General features: G+C 43.8%; 1 protein-coding gene across 4 annotated transcripts in view; it reads right to left on the bottom strand.

Annotated features, from left to right (window-relative positions):
* Positions 1-20,250, bottom strand: part of shq1 (SHQ1, H/ACA ribonucleoprotein assembly factor) — a 112,298-nt gene that overhangs the window by 68,685 nt on the left and 23,363 nt on the right. For 3 of the 4 annotated variants that reach the window (XM_070895162.1, XM_070895164.1, XM_070895163.1), the window contains exons 2-6: positions 19,788-19,968; positions 19,556-19,620; positions 10,463-10,585; positions 8,344-8,495; positions 1,188-1,300 (exon numbers count right to left, since the gene is read on the bottom strand). In XM_070895162.1, the coding sequence (XP_070751263.1) occupies positions 1,188-1,300; positions 8,344-8,495; positions 10,463-10,585; positions 19,556-19,620; positions 19,788-19,930 (596 nt within the window). In that variant the 5' untranslated portion in view covers positions 19,931-19,968. Of the gene's footprint in view, positions 1-1,187; positions 1,301-8,343; positions 8,496-10,462; positions 10,586-10,898; positions 11,100-19,555; positions 19,621-19,787; positions 19,969-20,250 lie in introns of those variants that run through there. The other variant, XM_070895166.1, reaches the window with a different exon arrangement.

The following is a 20,250-nucleotide window of genomic DNA, read 5'->3' as shown; positions in this document are numbered from 1 at the left end:
CAACCAGACATGATTTAACAATCCTTTAAACACAATATTGTTCCCTTGGTAGAGATCCAGACACTCCAGGAATTCTGCACAACTATTTAACAAGAAAACACCGAACAAAAATTATACTTTCAAAAATCACCCCCGTGAATCTTTGACAGTCTTGTCAACAGGTGCCCAAAGCTTGCGGGACTTAAAAGGGGTGTGACCCACAGAGAGGGCATGCCACATCACACGCACAGAATCGGTGCGCATTTCTCAGTAGTCTGGTTGTGTGACAAACATAGTGATGGATTTCTGTGCATGTCAATACATGGTTCACCATTTTAAAAAAAAACAACAGAATCTCGTTGTTAAAGGACATCATAGGGCCATTCACAACAATGTGGAAGTCCTGCTGGGAGGTTAAAAAAGGTCCCAACTTTTGAGAAGATCTGAGAGGGAGCAATTTACAATATCCACTTCTATTTGAGAAGCAAGAATTTGTGCTTTAACGAAACTTACAGTGCAGAATTGTACAATAATTTTAATAAAAAATGTAACTACGAGCAAAACTAATGATACCTCACATGTATTTCTAGCTTTTCTTCTATTTCAGCCAACAATGAGTAGCCTTTTGACGCAAACGGCTGCTATCTCCATCAGAAAGAACAAAAATATCCCCTTGGAATCTCATTGTTTTACATTTGAGACTAGCTGAAATGATGCTGCAGTAATAGTTGGATCCAAGCATTATGGGACTGCTTTGCATACTGAATACTTTACAAGTGTCCAGAGATCTGTTGGGAGAGTTTGAGTAAAGGAATATTTTCTATTGAGATCATAAATTCTTATGAGTCCCAGTTCAACCAGAATGTGTGCACGTTTTCTGTCACAAGTTTACAAGAAATATCAATTGGAGTGAGAAAGAGAGCAAGAGCGAAAAAGAAAAAAAGACAAGTACTCGAGAAAGAAAGAAAGTGCAAGAGAGGGAGGAACATACAGTTATTGCAGCTTTCAACTAGAAACACCTCTCAAGGCAGAAAGAGAGGAAAAAATAACAAAAAGATGAGTCGAAAACTGTGTGAGATAGTGACAGTGATAGAGAAAGAGAGTGCGATGTTGGTTCTACATGACGTCATTACATCAGTTAACTGGTGCTAATGTCGTAACAATAGAATTAAAGTGAGCAGCTTATTAAGTTCACAAAGTTCACTTACAGATAATGATCAGAATCAAACTTGGCCTCTTCAGCAGCTAAACGCTTCTGCCGACGTTCATCCATTGTGGTGCTATCTGGTTCCTTCAGGTCAATCACTTCACTGAGCTCATGCTGGTGAAACACACAAAGTAATGATGACAAAGGTAGGCTGATGAGATGTTCCGTTATACCATGCTACAAGAGCAGTTACTGAAATTAAAACTTTTGTTTTCCACCCCACCTCTACAACCTCTGCCAAACATTGTGTCCCAATTTGCACCCTCCACTCTTCGGAGTCTGAACAACTGTGTATCCACGAACTTCTCCGGCAGATACATACTGGGAACCAACTAGCACTGCATGAAGCTTAGTCAGTCAGCAAAACATTAAAAAAGTTCCTGTACTAAAAGCAAACTTGGCAGCTTGATTTCAAAAATGACTTAAAAGTTTCCCCAGTTGCTCTTGATATAAACAAGCACCTCATCATAGAAGTGAAGGGGACAATTTTTGGCAATATAAATTGTAAATATTAGCTGAACAGAGTAGACTCGAACACGATGCTGCAAATCATGGAGGCTCATCTGACTACCAAGCACCAAACCGTCATGAGACATGTCCCTAAAAAAGTTCTAAACAACGCACAATCCCTCATCACAAGAGTAGGGCAAGCTAAAATGGTGCTGTGGATTTTTTTTGTGGCCAGGTAACATTGCTTTGTTTCAAAGAAAAACACGCAATTGCCTGGTCATTCTAAATGTTATCTCGACAAAGCAGAGGCATACAAGGTTTGTACGGCGAGTTTCAAGTCTTTATGCTGCTTTAACAAGAAGGTATGGATTGGAGACTAGCAGCAACAGGAGGAAAGGGAGGGAGAGGAACAGAAGGAAAGGGAGGGAGGGGAACAGCCATTGCCCAATACATCAGCCCACTCTTTGGTTGCCAAATCTGCCTGTAAAAACTGCACATGGATTTGGCAACCCGGTAGAACAATACACATCCACAGGTCAGGCAAATGTGCAGGTGGAACCGTGGGATTTGTTCATTCTGGAAGTGGACCTTCCCACCACGTTGGGAGAAAGCCACAATGATGAAAGTGCATTATTAGCTTATAAGGACGAAGAGTTCGATCTAATTATAGGCAGAATCCAAAATACATACTCAGTGCAAGCACTGAAGGTACTTGGCTTCCAGAAGCAGACACAACCACGTAACAAAAGCAGCGGTGTCCCTGGCAGAGTGTTTACCGTTCCATGCAACTCGGAGGTATCCTGGGTATTGCCAAGAACATGTTTAAGAATGCTGCACGAGGAGTTTATTTTTTATTACGAGAACAAATTGCACACAAATGCCTCAATTCCCAAGTCAAATTATGTCAACGTGCAAGAAACATCAGTACTTCCAATGCCACTAAGCATTCTCTCTCTGTACAACTTTTACATAAATGGTTCTTGTGTTGTTTCGGATACTTTTTTTTTTGCACAGCACAGTGCATAAAACATGAGGAACAGTTTGCATTATGAAGAAATTTTACTTTTAAAAAAAAAATGCAAATCTTGTTTTATTTCATACTGACGACAGGAGATTACGGTTTCTAGTAACAGAGTCAGGCAAGGTGTAGAACAGCAGCACATTATTTTAATTGTAGGGATGGCTAAAGTGTTCGTGGGAAGCTGCACCCACTGCACACGCCTTGCCTTGCATGCTTGCCTATTATTTCCTCTGCAGGTTAAAGACAGGTCACAACGTTACCCCATATATGACAAACGTTGTACCACATTAAAGTGTTATGACACCAATTTATCAACAGATGTACAACTGGAAATATCAAAGACATTAAAATAAAATGCTGCACTTAGTTAAAGGTCTGTATTGATAATCAAACCAGTTTAATTTTGCTCATGCACTTGCAGGTCAGTAACTTCAGGCACTACGTACAACAAGCAAAAGTACTACATATTCTGACATTACAACAGTGATTCAATCCCAAAAAGTACTTTGTTGGCTGTAAAGCGCTTTGGGACGTCCAGAGTTCATGAAAGGTGCTAGAGAAATGCAAATCTTTCTTTCCTTTTGTAGCTATAAGGTCTTGCAAGTAAACTATGAATGTAATAGCTAGGTTTGTAATAAATCTTTTTCATTCAAAGTTTTAAATTTCCCAAGAAGGCACTCACGATTTTTCACACAAATGCCTTCCACTGGTTGCTCACTTGTTCCCTGACATCGCTCTCTTCAATCTACTGATCTACAAAGCAATGAATGAACTAGAATTTATATATTAAACAAAACAGTGTTTGCCAAGTAACAACATGTTTAGCCGGAGGCTGTAAACAATTAAATAGGCTTTCCTGAAACTGATTAATAAACACCCTGCGTTAGCATTTTCAACCGCACAGTACCTTCGACTGCTCAAATGACAACTAAGATTTTACAGTGAACGTTAAAGTTTGACCTTTCAGCCACACATTAAAAACTCTCGTTAAATTTTTTTTTTTTACAAATGACACAAAAATATACAAAAATGCATTGGATTTCAACCACGGCTCGCCTGGACTCCATGCTCTGCAGCTTCTCCCCATCTCCCAGACTCCAGGAAATGTACCTGCGGCTGTAAATCTGGTCACGCGGTCCAATGCTCCACAGCCTCAACTACAGTATTACTTTTTTGCAAACATTCTTCTTGGTCTTCAAGGCTGTGGTAATCACCCAGTCATTAAAAGGGCCCTCCCGCACCCCTTCATCCTCTCCACCTACTGCCTCTTTTCTAACCTCGCCATCTAACCTTAAATGCACCATCACTACAATACCATGCACACATCCGTCTGCTAAAATGCTTTCAGCTTGGATTCTATTTCACTCATTTGTACCAAAAACGTCCAGATCAAAATCACCGTCATGTTTCTGGATTCTTTTGGACCATTTTTCTACAGAAAGGATTTATAAATATGAGTTTCAGTTAAGTGGCATGTTTAAATCAAAGTGAATTCCCTTCACAGATGCCGAGACAAAGAGTTTGCAGACAGGCATTGAACATGTGTATTATAGTTACAGACCCATCTGTGGAATAATCACAGCTGACAGATCAATTTGAACAGAGACTCATCCCAAAGTCGGTATGGTTCCATCCATTTTGAGAAGAACAGGAGATGATTCCTTGGACCCAAAAGTGTTGGGCGAAAGAGAAAGAATACATCAGCCACCTTTATGAACGGGCCGACTAGTGAACCACTGAGCAGCGAAGAAGTCAAAGAAACCGTCCTGGAACAGGACAACGGGACACACGTCACGACAGTCATTCCAATGGGATCTGGGGAGAGAGTCCAGCGCAGCAAGGGAAAGATCGCTCAACTGAAGTTCAGAGTCAGAAGGCTGTTGTGAATTCCAGTCTCCTCCACCACCAAATGTTCCCTTTTTTATTTTGTGCACGGTCCCTTTAAATTTTCTACATGACCACGCATGTGTGGTATCTCCAGGCAGCAGGTGGAGCGACCTGCACGGGACCTCCCGATTGGCTCGTGGCCACGTACTGCAGGGGGTACACTGGTCGCAACCGAGCCAAAATGTCCCACAGCAGCTATTTCTTCTCACTCACCTACAAGGATCAATCCTCAAGACCCCATTTCTTAGTTACATTCTGCCTCTCAGTGACACTACCCGTAAGCATGGCATCAGTTTCCATATGTATGCCAGCAATACTCAATTTAATCTCTCAGCTGCTACCCCCAACTCCAAGACTGCTGCCGCGCTGTCCTGGCAGCTAAAAATTATCGAGAGTGTATCATCTTGTTCAGTTTTCACTAGCAACTCTTCAATTTAGCATCCCCTTCCCTGGCTGCTGACTCAGAGTGAACCAGATGGCACATACACTGTGTCGTCCTCGATGCTGGGCTGAAATTCAATCCTCAGTGCACAATCCCTCGCCAAGACTGGGTATTTTCAAAATATCTCATCTGCCTGAGTCATTCCAATTTCCTCATCTGCCTCCAGTACTCCATCTTGCACAAACTGCAACTCCTCCAGAACTCTGCAGCAGGCCTCCTATTCCAAACTAAACTCGCCTCACCCAAAAGTCTCACCTGAAGAATCTCGACTGGCTCCCCATTCCCCAGTACATTATCAAACTTCTTATCGCTGTATAAAAATCCCTCCGTGGCTTGGCACCACTCCACCTCTGCCAAACATTGAGTCCCAATGCGCACCCTCCACTCTGCGGAGTCTAGACAACTGTGCATCCACTAACTTGTCCATCAATGGCAGAGCCTCATGCCTCCGCAGTCCTGCACTCGGGAGTGCTCGGCCAAATCTGTCTCCTTGGTGGCCTTTATTTCAACCTTCACAAACCTCCTCAAAACTAAACTCTCCTGTAGACACTTCCTCCACCTTTACCTCCAATTTTTGCTTAGTGTCTGATTACTGGCCCGGCTGCATTAAGCCCCTGGGGACATTTGTTCTATTGAAGGCACCAGATAAAATGCAAGCTGCTGTTGCTCTAAAATCATCTGCACGCTGTCTCCCCCAGGTGGTGCTCAGTGGATATCGCAATCACCAAGTCTATCACTTACATCCACATATCTGGTGAGTACACATAATATACACCTTGCACACAGTCCCCGCAGTGCACGAGAAAAACTCCCCTCACACACCCTTGTTCCCCTCTCTCGCGCCTCTCCCGTCCCTCTCCTCCTCCCCCCATCCCAGCTCCCCTCACCTCCCCATTCGCTCCCTGGTCATCCCTCCCTGCTCCCCTCTCCTCCCTCCCCAGCTCCGCCCTCTCGCTCCTGTCTCCTCCTCACACCTCGCTTCCCTCTCCCACACCCTTTTTCCCCTCTCGCCTCGCTCTTCCTTCCCTCTCCTCCTGAGTCTCCTCTTCCCGCACTCCACTATACCCCCCCCATTCCCATCCTCCTCCCTCGCTCCTCCCCCTCCTTCCCCCCCACTCCCCTCTCCTCCTCCGCTCCCCTCCTTTTCCTCCTCCCCTCCCTTCCAGCTCCGCTCCCCCCTTCTCCTACCCAACGCCCTCCTCCTACCCCCGCCCTCCCCTCCCCGTTCTCCTCTCCTCCTCACTCTTCTTCCACCCGCTTCCCTCTCCTCCTCTTCCCCACTCCTCTCCCCTCCTCCTCCTCCCCGCCCCATCCCCCAGCTCCCCTACTTCTCAGCCTGCTCTCTCCACCACACCCCCGCTCCCCTCCCCACCCCCACTCCCTCCTCACTCCTCTTCCCCCACCGCTCCCCTCCCCACCTCCCTCACTCCCCACCGGGCTCCGCCCCTCCTCCTCTTCCTCCTTCCCCCCCCTCTCGCTCCCCTCCTTCTCCTTCCCCCCCCACTCCCGCTCCCCTCCTTCCTACTCCCCTCACCCACTCCCTTCTTCTTCGTCCTCTCCCCCATCCTCCACTCCCCTTCCCCTTCCCCAACTCCCCTCCCCTCCTCCCTCTCCTTCTTCCCCCACTCCCCTCCCCCCCGCATCCGCCTCCTCTGCTCCCCCCTCCGCTCCTCTCTCCGCCCCCCCACACAATCCCTCCTTCTCTTCCCTCCCCCCAGCTCTCCTCCTCCTCCTCCCCCCACCCGCTCCTCCTTCCCTCCCCCCCAGCCCACCTTCCACCACCCCCCCTTCCCCCAGCCCCTCCTTCCCCCACCCCACACCCCTCTGTTTCAGAGGTGCGAGCCGTTAGCATCGACCTTTCTTACCCTTCAACAACAGATGGAGAATTAGTTGGCTTCAAAATTATCCGGTGTTTCATTGAAAAGTGATCAGCTCTCCCAGCTCAACACATTTTTTTGAAGTTCATCAAACACCAAATCGAAGTTACAACAGATGTACAATTGTTTTTTCTCACTCACAGACTGACACAACCTCTTCAAATACCCAAAATGAATCTTGCTTGAATAAAACTTCATTGCTCATCAAAATCTTTTGTAAAAAAAGGTATTGAGCAGAAAGGAGGTGAAGAATATTACAGCTGACTGAAGAGAATTGAGACACCCTCGGGAGCATATTATCAGCGAGGGTAGACATTAACGACGAGATTCAACACTGCCTCCAGTGCGCCAGCGCAGCCTTCGGCCGCCTGAGGAAGAGAGTGTTCGAAGATCAGGACCTTAAATCTGGCACCAAGCTCATGATCTACAGGGCTGTAGTGATACCCGCCCTCCTGTATGGCTCCGAGACGTGGACCATATACAACAGACACCTCAAATCACTGGAGAAATACCACTAACGATGTCTCCGCAAGATCCTGCAAATCCCCTGGGAGGATAGATGCACCAATGTCAGTGTTCTCGATCAGGCCAACATCCCCAGCATTGAAGCACTGACCACACTCGACCAGCTCCGTTGGGCAGACCACACTGTTCGCATGCCTGACACGAGACTCCCAAAGCAAGTACTCTACTCGGAACTCCTACACGGCAAGCAAGCCCCAGGTGGGCAGAGGAATCGTTTCAAGTACACCCTCAAAGCCTCCTTGATAAAGTGCAACATCCCCACCGACACCTGGGAGTCCCTGGCCAAAGACCGCCCTAAGTGGAGGAAGATCATCCGGGAAGACGCTGAGCACCTCGAGTCTCATCGCCGAGAGCGTGCAGAAAACAAGCGCAGGCAGCGGAAGGAGCGTGCAGCAAACCAGACTCCCCACCCACCTTTCCTTCAACGACTGTCTGTCCCACCTGCGACAGAGACTGTAATTCCTGTATTGGAATGTTCAGTCACCTGAGAACTCACGTTTGGAGTGGAAGCAAATCTTCCTCGATTTCGAGGGACTGCCGATGATGATGATGCATCCGAGAAAACGAGGTACACTGCACATGCTCTGACTTTTGCTCATGTATTGATTGATAAATTAGTTATGTTTATAAAAGGTTCAAAATTAACTGGCAGACTTTTTATATCATAATTCAGAAATACAAATGCTTAAACATTTAAATAGTGTTGTACTTTGACATAGACTATGACATTGATGATAATTCTCTTTGGAGTCTGATGGGATTGTATAAATCAATAGCACCTGATCCATTAAAACGCTTACTTCCCGCAATAGGCACACTTCCCTCTTATCTCAGTCTCCTTAGACTAAAGCCACAGACTCTGGCTTGTAATGGCAGGAGCACAGTGAAATTCGATCAAGCATTGAACTCTACCAGTTATATGGCAGGTTGCAACAACATCATATTAATCACTTGCCTGCAGTCTTTTGAAGACTCCTGATCTCAGGTTTCCAAAGCCATAGAAATAGCTTGAGTTTATAACATTCCCTTCCAATTCTACGTAGGGAGTTTGCTCAATTTCCCAGTCAAATTCTTCCTCCTCTTCACCTTCAGCGTTGACCGAGTGTCCTGCGAAAGAAATTGCAAGAGTATTTCATCCACCCTGCTCAGAAAGGCTACACAAAGGTGAAAAGAACAAGTGTAACTTTAGAAAAAAGCAACAGTTTAGCAACTACAACAGTTAATATTTTTACAGAAAACGTATTTAAATTTGTCCAATAGGTTAGCAAATGGCTTGAGATCAAATACAAGATTTGCAATTACAATTTTGATGAGACTATAATTTATAAACTCTAAACACTCGCCCCAGATTACCCTTCTATCTGGAATACTGCCAAACCCTCAGGAATGACATACTGGCCTTGGACAGGGTACAGCACCGATTTGCCAGCGATCAGGGCTTAAACGGTTCATTTATGACAGGTTGCATAAACCTGGCTTGTATTCCCCCAAGTTTAGATGGTTATGGAGTGATCTAATTGAAGTATTTAAAATGATTAAGGGATTCGATAGGGATACAAAGAATCTATTCCCTCTGGTGAGGGAATCCAGAACAATGGGCCTAATCTTAAAATTAGAGCCAGGTCATTTAGGAATGAAATCAGGAAGCACTTTTTCTTTTTGCACAAAGGGAAATCTTAACTCAAAAGGCTGTGGATACTGGATCAATTGCCATTTTTTAGACTGCCATCGACAGACTTTCATTAGGTAACGGTATCAAGGGATACAAAGCAACAGCAGTAAAATGGAGTTGAGGTATTGATCAGCCATGATCTAATAGAATTGCAGAACAAGCTGGTCGGCCTACTCCTGCTAATATTCACGAGTGGGTCCAATGGGTTAATTCATACTAAGGAAAGACAACATAACTTTAGCAATTTAACTAAGAACTTTTGAGCAATTGATGAAGAAACCCATTAATTGCCAGAAATTTATAAGTGCACCATGAATTGCCAGAAATTTATAAGTGCACTATTAATTCAGGGACTTCACTTTGAGAATGATCTATTTTACATCGCATACTCGGGTTGAAATGCTCGAGAACTTTAAAATGTTTCCATTAATAATTGTGATACGACTGTGGCTAATATTGAAATTTATTTTGGTTTCCTAAATTTCCTGCCACAAATAAAACCTTGAACCAAGCACAACTTTATAATGCAGGCTCTATGTTCTTGTTTCGGTCGCTAATGTTGCAATGTAAGCTTGCAACTCCAGCAGCAAGAGAGGATTCTGAATAACCAGGATTAAATTCCAAACCAGGTACAGTTTTAAATAACTCAATCTAAACATTCAAGTGCACTGTTCTTTGAAGAAAAGGCAACGGGAACACAATTCAATGCATGGTGCAATATTTCTTCCTTTCATTTCTAATTGTGATGCGCTAACAGAGCTCAGTTGAGGGGTTGATCCAACACACATCAGGGAAAGAAGAACCATGCCACATTATTTTCGCTGAAGCAAAGTAACGGTCAGCTGGAAGGAGGTCTTAATTCAGCATTGCAGCTATAAGTACTCTTTTACTACCATTGCTGCCAGTACTACCTCGACTTCGAATAGAGCTTCAAACACCAGAAGCCAATTTTAAACATAATTAAATAAAATGTCTCAAATTCGATAAATTACACAGACTCCCTAAGTGACAATCACAAACTATTTACTGCAGCTCCTCTTAGATCCATCATTCCAGACAATCACAAACTATTTACTGCAGCTCCTCTTAGATCCATCATTCCAGCGGATCTCATGGGAGAAAGGACCAACTGAGTTAGACACGTCCCATAGCAACTAACAAAAACGTCAAGAGAAACAATTAACCTGTGTTTACCTACTGACAGTCTCCCAAGCAAAGCGCTTTTCAATACTGCCTCCGAGGCCGGGGAAGGACATTTCAACAATCACCCCTAGCCAGTCAGTAATATTGGTGGAGTTTCTATCATTCAGATGCTCAAACAGCTTTTATCGCTGTTTTATTTAAGTAAGCAAATGGAAAGGGAGAGGAGGAAGGCGGCACACTAAGACTGCAGAAAATATACCTATCTCTTCCAGTAGTGGCTTTGCAGATCTTGAACCCTTTGGTGCCAGAAGTGCAGTCAGCATATCCAACCCTGCAAAGTCTTCCGCAGGCGTCTCTTTCGGAACCTTTATCGTAAAAGTTCCTGCAAACAAAAAACACTCAGAAGTTAACTTAACATGGACAAAGGACAGTCGTTTTTGGCAGGAAATAATCCAATGAAATGTATCAGTATTATGGTAACCGGGGTATTGAATTTACCACCACTGCCCCAGTGTCTTCAGCGTGGAGTTCTTCCTTCTTTTGGTCAGGATTTTAAATTTCTATGCACTTCAAACAATGGAAAATACATTGGAGTACATTTTAAGTCAATAGCATTGGAAATATGGTGGCCATTTAATGCGGCTAAGTGAATTAGTGTGTTTCAGTATTAACTGTTAAACCGAGGCTACACTCACCCCACACTACAGAGAATAAACAGACATTTCAGTGCCGAAGGTGGTGTGCCTGACAAAGTAGTTGTGGTCCAGCTGAGAAGATGAGGAAAGTGTACCAATCTCTAGATTTAGATCACCTTCATATGCTACTCGAATGTCATTCTTCGTGGTCTGTGGTGTCATCGTAAGCCTGATCCAATACTGCCTTATCAAACACTACATCTGAAACGCAAGGAAATTGAAATTCCTTTACCAGTTCAGCTGTGTTTATAAAATCCAACGTTATAATTTTATTATGTTCTCTCTCCCTGATACCTATTTAAAATTAAATTTGATCATTTACTCTAAAATCAAATATTTAATACAATCACATCTGTTTGGCCACTACCTAAATAGAAACTCCCACTGGAACCATCCAGAAAGTCACTAAACCCTGTGTTTGATCAACATGTTGTTTTCATTGAAAGAGTCCAGAATGTTTTTAAATTGCTCTTTAGGGCTAAAATAAATATTCATGACTCACATTAAAGGATTTGTGACAGTATCTTGATTTAATAAGTGTTAAAAATGCTAATATTGAGCTGAGTTCAATTCTGAAGGAGTTAAATTAATTGACGGCAGGTTGAAGAATACAACTCGGACAACGCATCGGAACCACTACACTGGGGAAAATGGATGCCAGTTTAACATTCTAGTGATTAACAACTTGCATTTATATAGCACCTTTAATGTAGCAAAATACTGGAGGCACTTAACAAGAGTGTGATCAATAAAAAAAAAGATTTGACAACAAGCCACAGAAGGAGATAGGAGGGCAGTTGGCCAAAGAGGTAGGTTTTAAGGAGCATCTTAAAAGGAGGAGTGTGAAGTAGAGTGGCGGAGGGGTTTTGAGGGGGAATTCCAGAGCTTGGGGCCCAGGCGGTTGAAGGCACAGCCACCAATAGTGCAGAGATTAAAATCAGGGATGCACAAGATGCCAGAATTGGAGGAACGCAGAGATCGCTAAGGCTTGTCGGCAATGTTCCCTTTCAGCTGCGCGGCTGTCTCGAGGATCCGTGCGATGCAAAAAAAAAATCGCACATGTGCGCAAGTTTGAATGAGCCGCACAGCAGGTTAAAGGGCCGCACAGCCCAAAGAAAATAAGCGGGAACATTGCTTGTAGGGCTGGAGGAGGTTACAGAGATAGGAAGGGGCGAGGAAACAGAGGAATTTGAAATCAAGAATGAGGATTTTAAAATTGAGGCATCATCGGACTGTGTGCCAGCATAGGTCAGCATGTACAGGGTGAACGAGACTTGGTGCAAGTTAAGATATGGGTAGCTGAGTTTTGGATGAACAGAAATTTATGGAGGATGGAATGTGGGAGGCCAGCTAGGAGAACATTGGAATAGTTAACTCTCGAGGTAGCAAAGGCATGGGTGAGGGTTTCAGCTGCAGATGGGCAAAGGCAGGCTCGGAGTCGGGCAATATTAGAGAGGGGGAAGTAGGTGGTCCTGGCAAACGTGAGAGTATGGGGTCGGAAGCTCATCTCTGGATCAAACACAAGATCACGGCTCAGTCTGACTCAGCTTCCGGCAGTTGCTAGGATTATTGAAGCGCATTGCTGTTACAATAACTCGACTCATTAGAACTCAGCAGGGGTCACTGCCAAATTAGGCTGGTGCATTCCACACTTGGGTGGGCAGTCAGTTTTGACTAAAAGCTGTTCCAGTGGGTCAACAGACAGACACTCTGAACAATGCTGCCACAACAGTTGTGATTTGTTAAAGAGAAAATTGCGAGGACTTCACTGAGGTTAGAAATGCTGGGGGATGGTTCGAAGACATCTTAGTCAAATCCATTAATATAGAAACATAGAAAATAGGTGTATTAGGCCATTCGGCCCTTCGAGCCTGCAACACCATTCAATACGAGCATGGCTTATCATGTAACTTCAGTACCCCATTCCTGCTTTCTCTCCATACCCCTTTAGCCATAAGGGCCATATCTAACTCTTTTTTGAATATATCTAACGAACTGGCCTCAACAACTTTCTGTGGTAGAGAATTCCACATACTCACAACTCAGTGAAGAAGTTTCTCCTCACCTACTGCTGTGAGAAAGCAGAGCATATTCTTCATTTTTTGCCATTGCAACACATTTCTATAGCATCTTTAACGTAGTAAAACATCCCAACTTGCATCAGAGGAATGTAATCAGACAAAAAGTGACACCATGTTAAAGAAGGTGACATGAGGTCAAGTAACCAAAAAGCTTGCTAAAGAGGTAGGTTTTAATTACATCAAGATGCGCAGTTCTGATTGAAGCAAGTGAATCTGATTATAAAGCCTGGTTTCACAAAGCATTTACTCGATCTGCCTTCAGACAGATAGAATAGCTACACTGCAAAAGACACACATATCTAGTTCAGGACACAAGGGAGTAAGATTGCCAATCCTTTAGGATTATCCTGGAGTCAATTCCCATAAAAGACGCTCAGATTTGTTATGGAACCAACTGACACCAGACGGGGAGAAAGCGAGAGAGGGGGGTGGGGGGAGAAAAGAGAGAGGGGGGGAGAAGAGAGAGAGAGGGGGGGTAAAGAGAGAGGGGGGGGTAAAGAGAGAGGGGGGGGTAAAGAGAGAGGGGGGGGTAAAGAGAGAGGGGGGTAAAGAGAGAGGGGGGTAAAGAGAGAGGGGGGTAAAGAGAGGGGGGGGTAAAGAGAGGGGGGGGTAAAGAGAGGGGGGGTAAAGAGAGGGGGGGGTAAAGAGAGGGGGGGGTAAAGAGAGGGGGGGGGTAAAGAGAGGGGGGGGGTAAAGAGAGGGGGGGGGTAAAGAGAGGGGGGGGTAAAGAGAGAGGGGGGTAAAGAGAGAGGGGGGGGGGAAGAGAGAGGGGGGGGGAAGAGAGAGGGGGGGGGAAGAGAGAGGGGGGGGGAAGAGAGGGGGGGGGGAAGAGAGAGGGGGGGAAGAGAGAGGGGGGAAGGGGGGGGGGAAAGAGGGGGGGGGAAGAGGGGGGGGAAGAGGGGGGGGGGGAAGGGGGGGGGGGAAGAGGGGGGGGGGGAAGAGAGGGGGGGGGAAGAGAGGGGGGGGGAAGAGAGGGGGGGGGGGAAGAGAGGGGGGGGGAAGAGAGGGGGGGGGAAGAGAGGGGGGGGGAAGGAGAGGGGGGGGAAGGAGAGGGGGGGGAAGGAGAGGGGGGGGAAGGAGAGGGGGGGGAAGGAGGGGGGGGAAGGGAGAGGGGGGAAGGGAGAGGGGGGGAAGGTGAGGGGGGGGGGAAAGAGAAGGTCAGGAACATGGGCTGGAGGGGAATAGGTGAGGAACTTGGGGTGGGGGAGTAGGTCAGCAGGCTGGGAGGGGGGGACTGGAAATTAGATCATGAACTTGGGCAAGGGGCGTGGGGGCAGATACTTGTTTGGGGGGCGGTGGGAGAAAGTCTTAACCTGTGAGACTGAGCTCTATTCTGTCTGGAGTCAGCAGTCAGAATAGCTCGAATTACACTTTGCAAAGTCACTGATTACGTAGGCAGGGCGCTTCGAATTATACAGCACGCGGTGTCCACCGGTACGCTCGCGGCCTTCCGCGAGAGGTGGGCACCGGAGGGACTGGAGTGCATCATCACGCCCGGCAACCAAATTTTAATTTGATTTTACGTTTTAAAGTTTAATTTGTTTTAATTGCCGGTGCTTTTAGTGTCCCCCTCTCCTTTTATAGGGGGCACTGGAAAAAGGAAAAATTTGTTTTTAGTGCCCCAAAAAAAAAAACCACAAAAAAAACCAAAAAAAAACAAAAAAGGGCCTTGTAAATGTCTTGTGTGTGTCATCCAGGTCGGGTGGCACGGATACATGTTTTATGTTTTGCAGGTTAACTCAAAAGAGTTTCCAGAGAAACTGCTGGGTGTGTTTTATCCTTCAAGGGGACCAATCAGTAATGTGATCAAGCAGACCCAATCAGAGCTTTTAGGTGTTACAAATAAACGCATCCTATTTCCTCATGCTCTTCAATTGCTGCATTCAACAAGCGAACAATGGTCATTTCTGAATGAAGTCACTGCTGACAGAAATTCTTATAGGTGTACTTTCAGCTTATCAAGCCTTTGTGTTTCTGTAGTGTGCAGAAAGAATGTGCTTGGAAGTACAAGTTTTTTAAGATGTAGTTATTATATATGCTAATTGTATTTTCAAGATTTCCATCTGCTTAACCTCAAACACCCTGAAAATGTTGAAGACGACCAAATCTGAAAATTCTCTCCCACCTTCAAAAGAAATGCAAACCTCTTAATAGTCAATATCACATTTCCAGCACCAGCAGCATTTTACTATTATTTTCCTTGCATACTGTTCAGGTTTCAGCCAAATATAATTAGGGTAAAGTCACATACAGATCAAAAAACCTGTGTCTTCTCAAAAACAGTTGTGCTCCAGGCTCCATCTGAACTATAATTATTTTAAAACATATTTACCTTGTGTAAGCTCTGGAATTCCCTCCCTAAAACCTCACCGCCTCTCTTCTTCCTTTAAGATGCTCCTTAAAACCTACTTCTTTGGAACAGTACTAATATCTCCTTACGTGGCTCGGTGTCAAAATGTTTGCTAATCGCTCCTGTGAAGCACCTTGGAACGTTTTACTTCATTAAAGACGCTTTATAAATGCAAGTTGTTGCATATATATGACTTGACATACAACAATCTATCTCTATCTATCTCTATATTGGCCGTGAAGCAGTTTTTAAATGTCCTGATGACGTCAAAGCTTCTATATAGATGCAAGATCTTTCAAATGGTGAAGTTTGATTTTTAAGTTAGGAAGCTGGTTGCACTGCCTGCTTATATCACTGCTTTGTGCAGAACTGCAGAGCTCCACTTCTGTGGACTCAAACACATTGTTTGCTCACAGTCCTCTGACTGCCAACTGAAGAGCTGACAGGATATTTTCCAATCTGTAGAAATTTAATAGCAGTACAGGCAATAGCCATAGATTATCAAGTAAGCTTCACACTGACTGCACCAATATAAAAGACCATCTCCGATTTGAACTCATGTCTCTGGATAATTAATCCAGGCCTCTGGAATACTAGTCCAGTAACAACCACTATGCTACCATATCCCTATTGTCTGTTGCCTCTTTTTGAAGAGGTAACAGAGAGAGTAGACAATGGTAACGCAGGAGATGTAATATATCTAGATTTTCAAACGGTCTTCAATAAGGCACCACATCATAGAATAATGAAGAAGAGTCAGAGAATGCGGAGTCAGGGGACAAGTAGCAGTATGGATAGCTAGCTGGCTTCAAGACAGAAAGCAGAGAGTCGGGGTAAAGGGTAGCTATTCACAATGGTAGAAGGTGGGTAGAACACTGTTGTTTATAATTTATATTAATGATTTAGACTTTGAAATCAAAAGCACAATTTCTAAATTTGCAGATGACACCAAATTGTCAATACTAAGTCAATACTGAGGAGGACTACAACAAATTACAGGAGGACATTAATTAACTTGCAGAATGGGCATACAATTGGCAAATCAAATTCAACACAAGTGTGAGGTATTACATTTTGGTGGGAAGAATAGGGAGGTCACTTATTACTTGGAGGGTGCGAGTCAGGGTGGGGCAGAGGAGCAAAGGGATCTGAGAGTACAAATACATAAATCACTAAAAGTAGCAACATAGGTTAACACATGGGGGAAAGAGAGATTTTCACTGCTAGCTATTTATGGTCAAAATGTACACATATCGACAAAGAATGCATTTACAATTTTTATGCACGTTGTCAACAACAGAAATCTTCCTTCATGCTACTTGTTTCTAATTTTACAAGTAGGTTGAGATTGTAAGTGATTAGTACTTTGAATTGTCAATACAATTTAAAAAAATAAGTCTCAATGGTGGTGGGACCTTGCTGTATGCAAATTGTTTGCCATATTTGTCCACAAAGCAACATACTTCAACAATAATTCATTGGCTGTGAAGTGTTGAGACATTTTCAGCACACAAAATTCGCTAAATAAATGTACTTTTTTTTTCTCCCTTTCTTCACACTTTATATCCAGTATCAATATTAAATACCCCCAACTTGAGGCAAAAAAATTTAATAACTTTTATGAAGATCATCTTGAGTATAAGAGTAAAGATGTCTTACTGAACTTATATCAGATCCTGGTGAGACTACACCTGGAGTATTGTGTACAGTTTTGGTCACCTTACCCAACGAAGGATATACTTGCCAAGGAGGGAGTGCAACAAAAGTTCAACAAACTGATTCCTGGGATGGGGGGACTGTCCTATAAGGAGCGATTGAACAGACTAGGCCTATATTCTTTAGAATTTAGAAGAATAAGAGGTGATCTCATTGAAACATACAACATTCTAGCAGGGCTTGACAGGATAGATGCAGGGAGGATGTCTCCCCTGGCTGGGGAGTCTAGAACCAGGAGTCACAGTCTCAGGATAAGGGGTTGGTCATTTAGGACTGAGACGACGAGAAACTTCTTCACTCGTGTTCTCTACCCCAGAGGACACGGATATATTCAAAGACTGAGCCTCCAAGACAGAGTTCGATAGATTTTTGGACATTAATGGAATCAAGGGATATGAGGATAGTGCAGGAAAGTGGAGTTGAGGCAGAAGATCAGCCATGATCTTACTGAATGGCGGAGCAGGCTCGAGGGGCCGAGTACTGCTCCCAATTCTTATGTTCTTATCACTGATTGCGTTAATTAAAAGACCTGCATTTATATAGCACCTTTCACGACTTCCAGACATCTCAAAGCACTTTAAAGCCAATTAAGTACTTTTGAAGTGTAATCACTGTGGTAATGTAAGAAACGCGGCAGCCAATTTGCGTCAAGCAAGCTCCCATAAACAGCAGTGTGATAATGACCATATAATCTGTTTTTTATGTTATGTTGATTGAGGGATAAATATTGGTCAGGACGCTGGGGATAACTCCCCTGCTCTTCTTCGAAATAGTGCCATGGGATCTCTTATGTCCACCTGAGAGCAGACGGTTTAACGGCTCATCCGAATGACGAAAATTAGCATGTACATCGTGCTTTTAATACAGAAGAACATCTCACAAAAGGTGCTTCAACAAAGGTGTACGAGGAAAGAATTGGAGCCAATGGGAGGAGACAATGGTTGGGGTGACACTGCTTGGTCGAAGAGGTAGGCACACTTGTATTTCTCGTGCCAGTCTTGTGGCCCTTCAGTGAGGTTACCAAGCCAGTGGTAATTCGTACCACATTAGATTTGTGCTGTGGATTTGCACCAGTAGCAACAAAGTTCAGAATGCACAAATGCATTTCACACTGGGACTGAAAGTCAACACGGACAAAGGACAATGCACTGATTTGTAAATCTCACTGAAGACATGCAAGGAATAACAGCACAGGAAAGAAGAAGATAAAGTTACAGAAGCAGGTACTCTTTTGAGGTTGGCAGTTAGGTACAATGGGCTCGAGATTCACCTTAGTGATTCTCGGCATGTACGTCAAAGTCATTTTCTTTTGGGATGAGCACTATTATGAACTGTCATTTCTCATTTGCTTCTTCACTCTGATACCAGCTGTAGAAAATTAATAAGGGCTCCGGGAGAGTACATGCCAGTAAAACAGGCCAACAAATTGCTCATTTCCCAACTGTGCCAGAAGGCAGAGACAACAGGTTGGAGTCATTTCTATCTGGGTTGCTAGAAGGAAGAAGCAATAATGATCAGTGCTAAATACTTAACCCGTCCACGACATCAACCGGATGCCTTCCTTTCTGCAAGTTTATTTTAAAATTCTATTGCAGGATTTCAGCTCTATTAATCCATTTGCTGGCGCGTTAAAACTCCCAACAGAAATGCTGCAGTAACACAGGGCAAAAAGATCCCTTTGGGCTGGGTGTGCTCAGTGTTGCTGGTGTCCACGCAAAAAAATCCACGCACAGGCATCTTCCACCCTTCAATATGTAGTTCGGGACCTGGAATGTCAGGTCCTTCATTGAAACACCTGTGAACGCATCCTTTTTTGGTGTGGAAGCAAGTCATCCTCGATACGAGGGACCGCCCAAGAAGTTTTCAGTAAAAAGTGGTGTCAACATATTAAGTCTCTTTAGAAGGATTGGTTACTGTTATGGAAAACCACTGGGAACATAAAAACCGCCAAACCTGGCCCCGAGGTGATGTTTCAGAAGAAATTGAACACACCAAACATTAAAAGACCCAAACTCCATTCAAATCTCTTTCCGTTGCGGAGTATTTTTAATCATAGGAGTTTATCCGGTTTTGATCAATTTTCCCATCACTACCAAAAAGCCAAGTGGCTCCTATCGATGCTGGGTGTAAAGCAGAAAAATGATGCTTTAACCGCTGCTCACCGAGGACAGAAATACAGCACACACACACACAAAAAAATATAGCATATGAATCTGAAAGAAAACTCCACTATAGGTATAATAAATATACACAATTGCCATGGTTAAAATGTCAAAAGACTTGGTTAGTTACATCCAGGACAAATTCAATAAGAAAGCTAAAAATATATTTTCTTTCACAAAGACACAGTGTGCTTCTGGGCTGATTTTAAAATACTGTGCTCTAAAAACAGCTTCAATGATATTATAACAGTTCATTATTCCATTATCACATTTTGCATCCTTACAACCACTTGAAAACATTTGATCAAAGATTGAAGCCAATGTAAGCGATATATTTAACATCCATACCTGCATCAGCGTCATATGAAGCCTTTTCTCTGCCATCCTCCACTATCTTTCCTGGAAGAGTCAATCTGTGTTCAGAAAAGGAGAGCACATGCTTCAGATTATAAGGCTAAAACACTGCGTTAACACATTAGGAAATAGTGACAAGTAGGTTTGCCAATGTACCGTAACAAAAATTAGTAGAATTGAGACAATTAAAACTAAGTACTCAAAATCCCACTACTGTAGTACTTGCCTTAAGAAATATGGCTTGACATAAAACTTGAAGTCCACTCCATCAATGTACAGGTCAACTTCATTAATCTTTGCATATGGGACATGGATTATGATGGTGAGGAAATTAGGCTCCTGACTTAATTCAAAGGCAGGAGTTATCATAATTACTCCAGATGAGTACGAGAGAAGCTACACAAATCCTGCAAAAAAAACCACATCATAAATTAATTTATGCTGAAAGAAGCATTTGCTCATGTTTTTATTGGAATATCACTGAAACAGGCCTTAAACAAAATAAACAAGAGGACTGTCAAACTAACTATAAAGTAAGATGAAGTGCAGAGATGTTAAATAAAAAAACATGAAATTTCCAAGATAAAAAGTCACCCACGGTGAAAAGCCCAGGGGAACAGAGAATTTTCTTTGAATCTACACAGATGTCATTTGCTTCAGGGGATTTCACCTCCATTCCATTCAAAGTT

This window comes from Pristiophorus japonicus, chromosome 12 (assembly GCF_044704955.1).
Source record: "Pristiophorus japonicus isolate sPriJap1 chromosome 12, sPriJap1.hap1, whole genome shotgun sequence".
NCBI lineage: Eukaryota > Metazoa > Chordata > Chondrichthyes > Pristiophoridae > Pristiophorus > Pristiophorus japonicus.
Note: the sequence above shows the minus strand (reverse complement) of the source record. Positions and strands in the feature narration are given on the sequence as shown.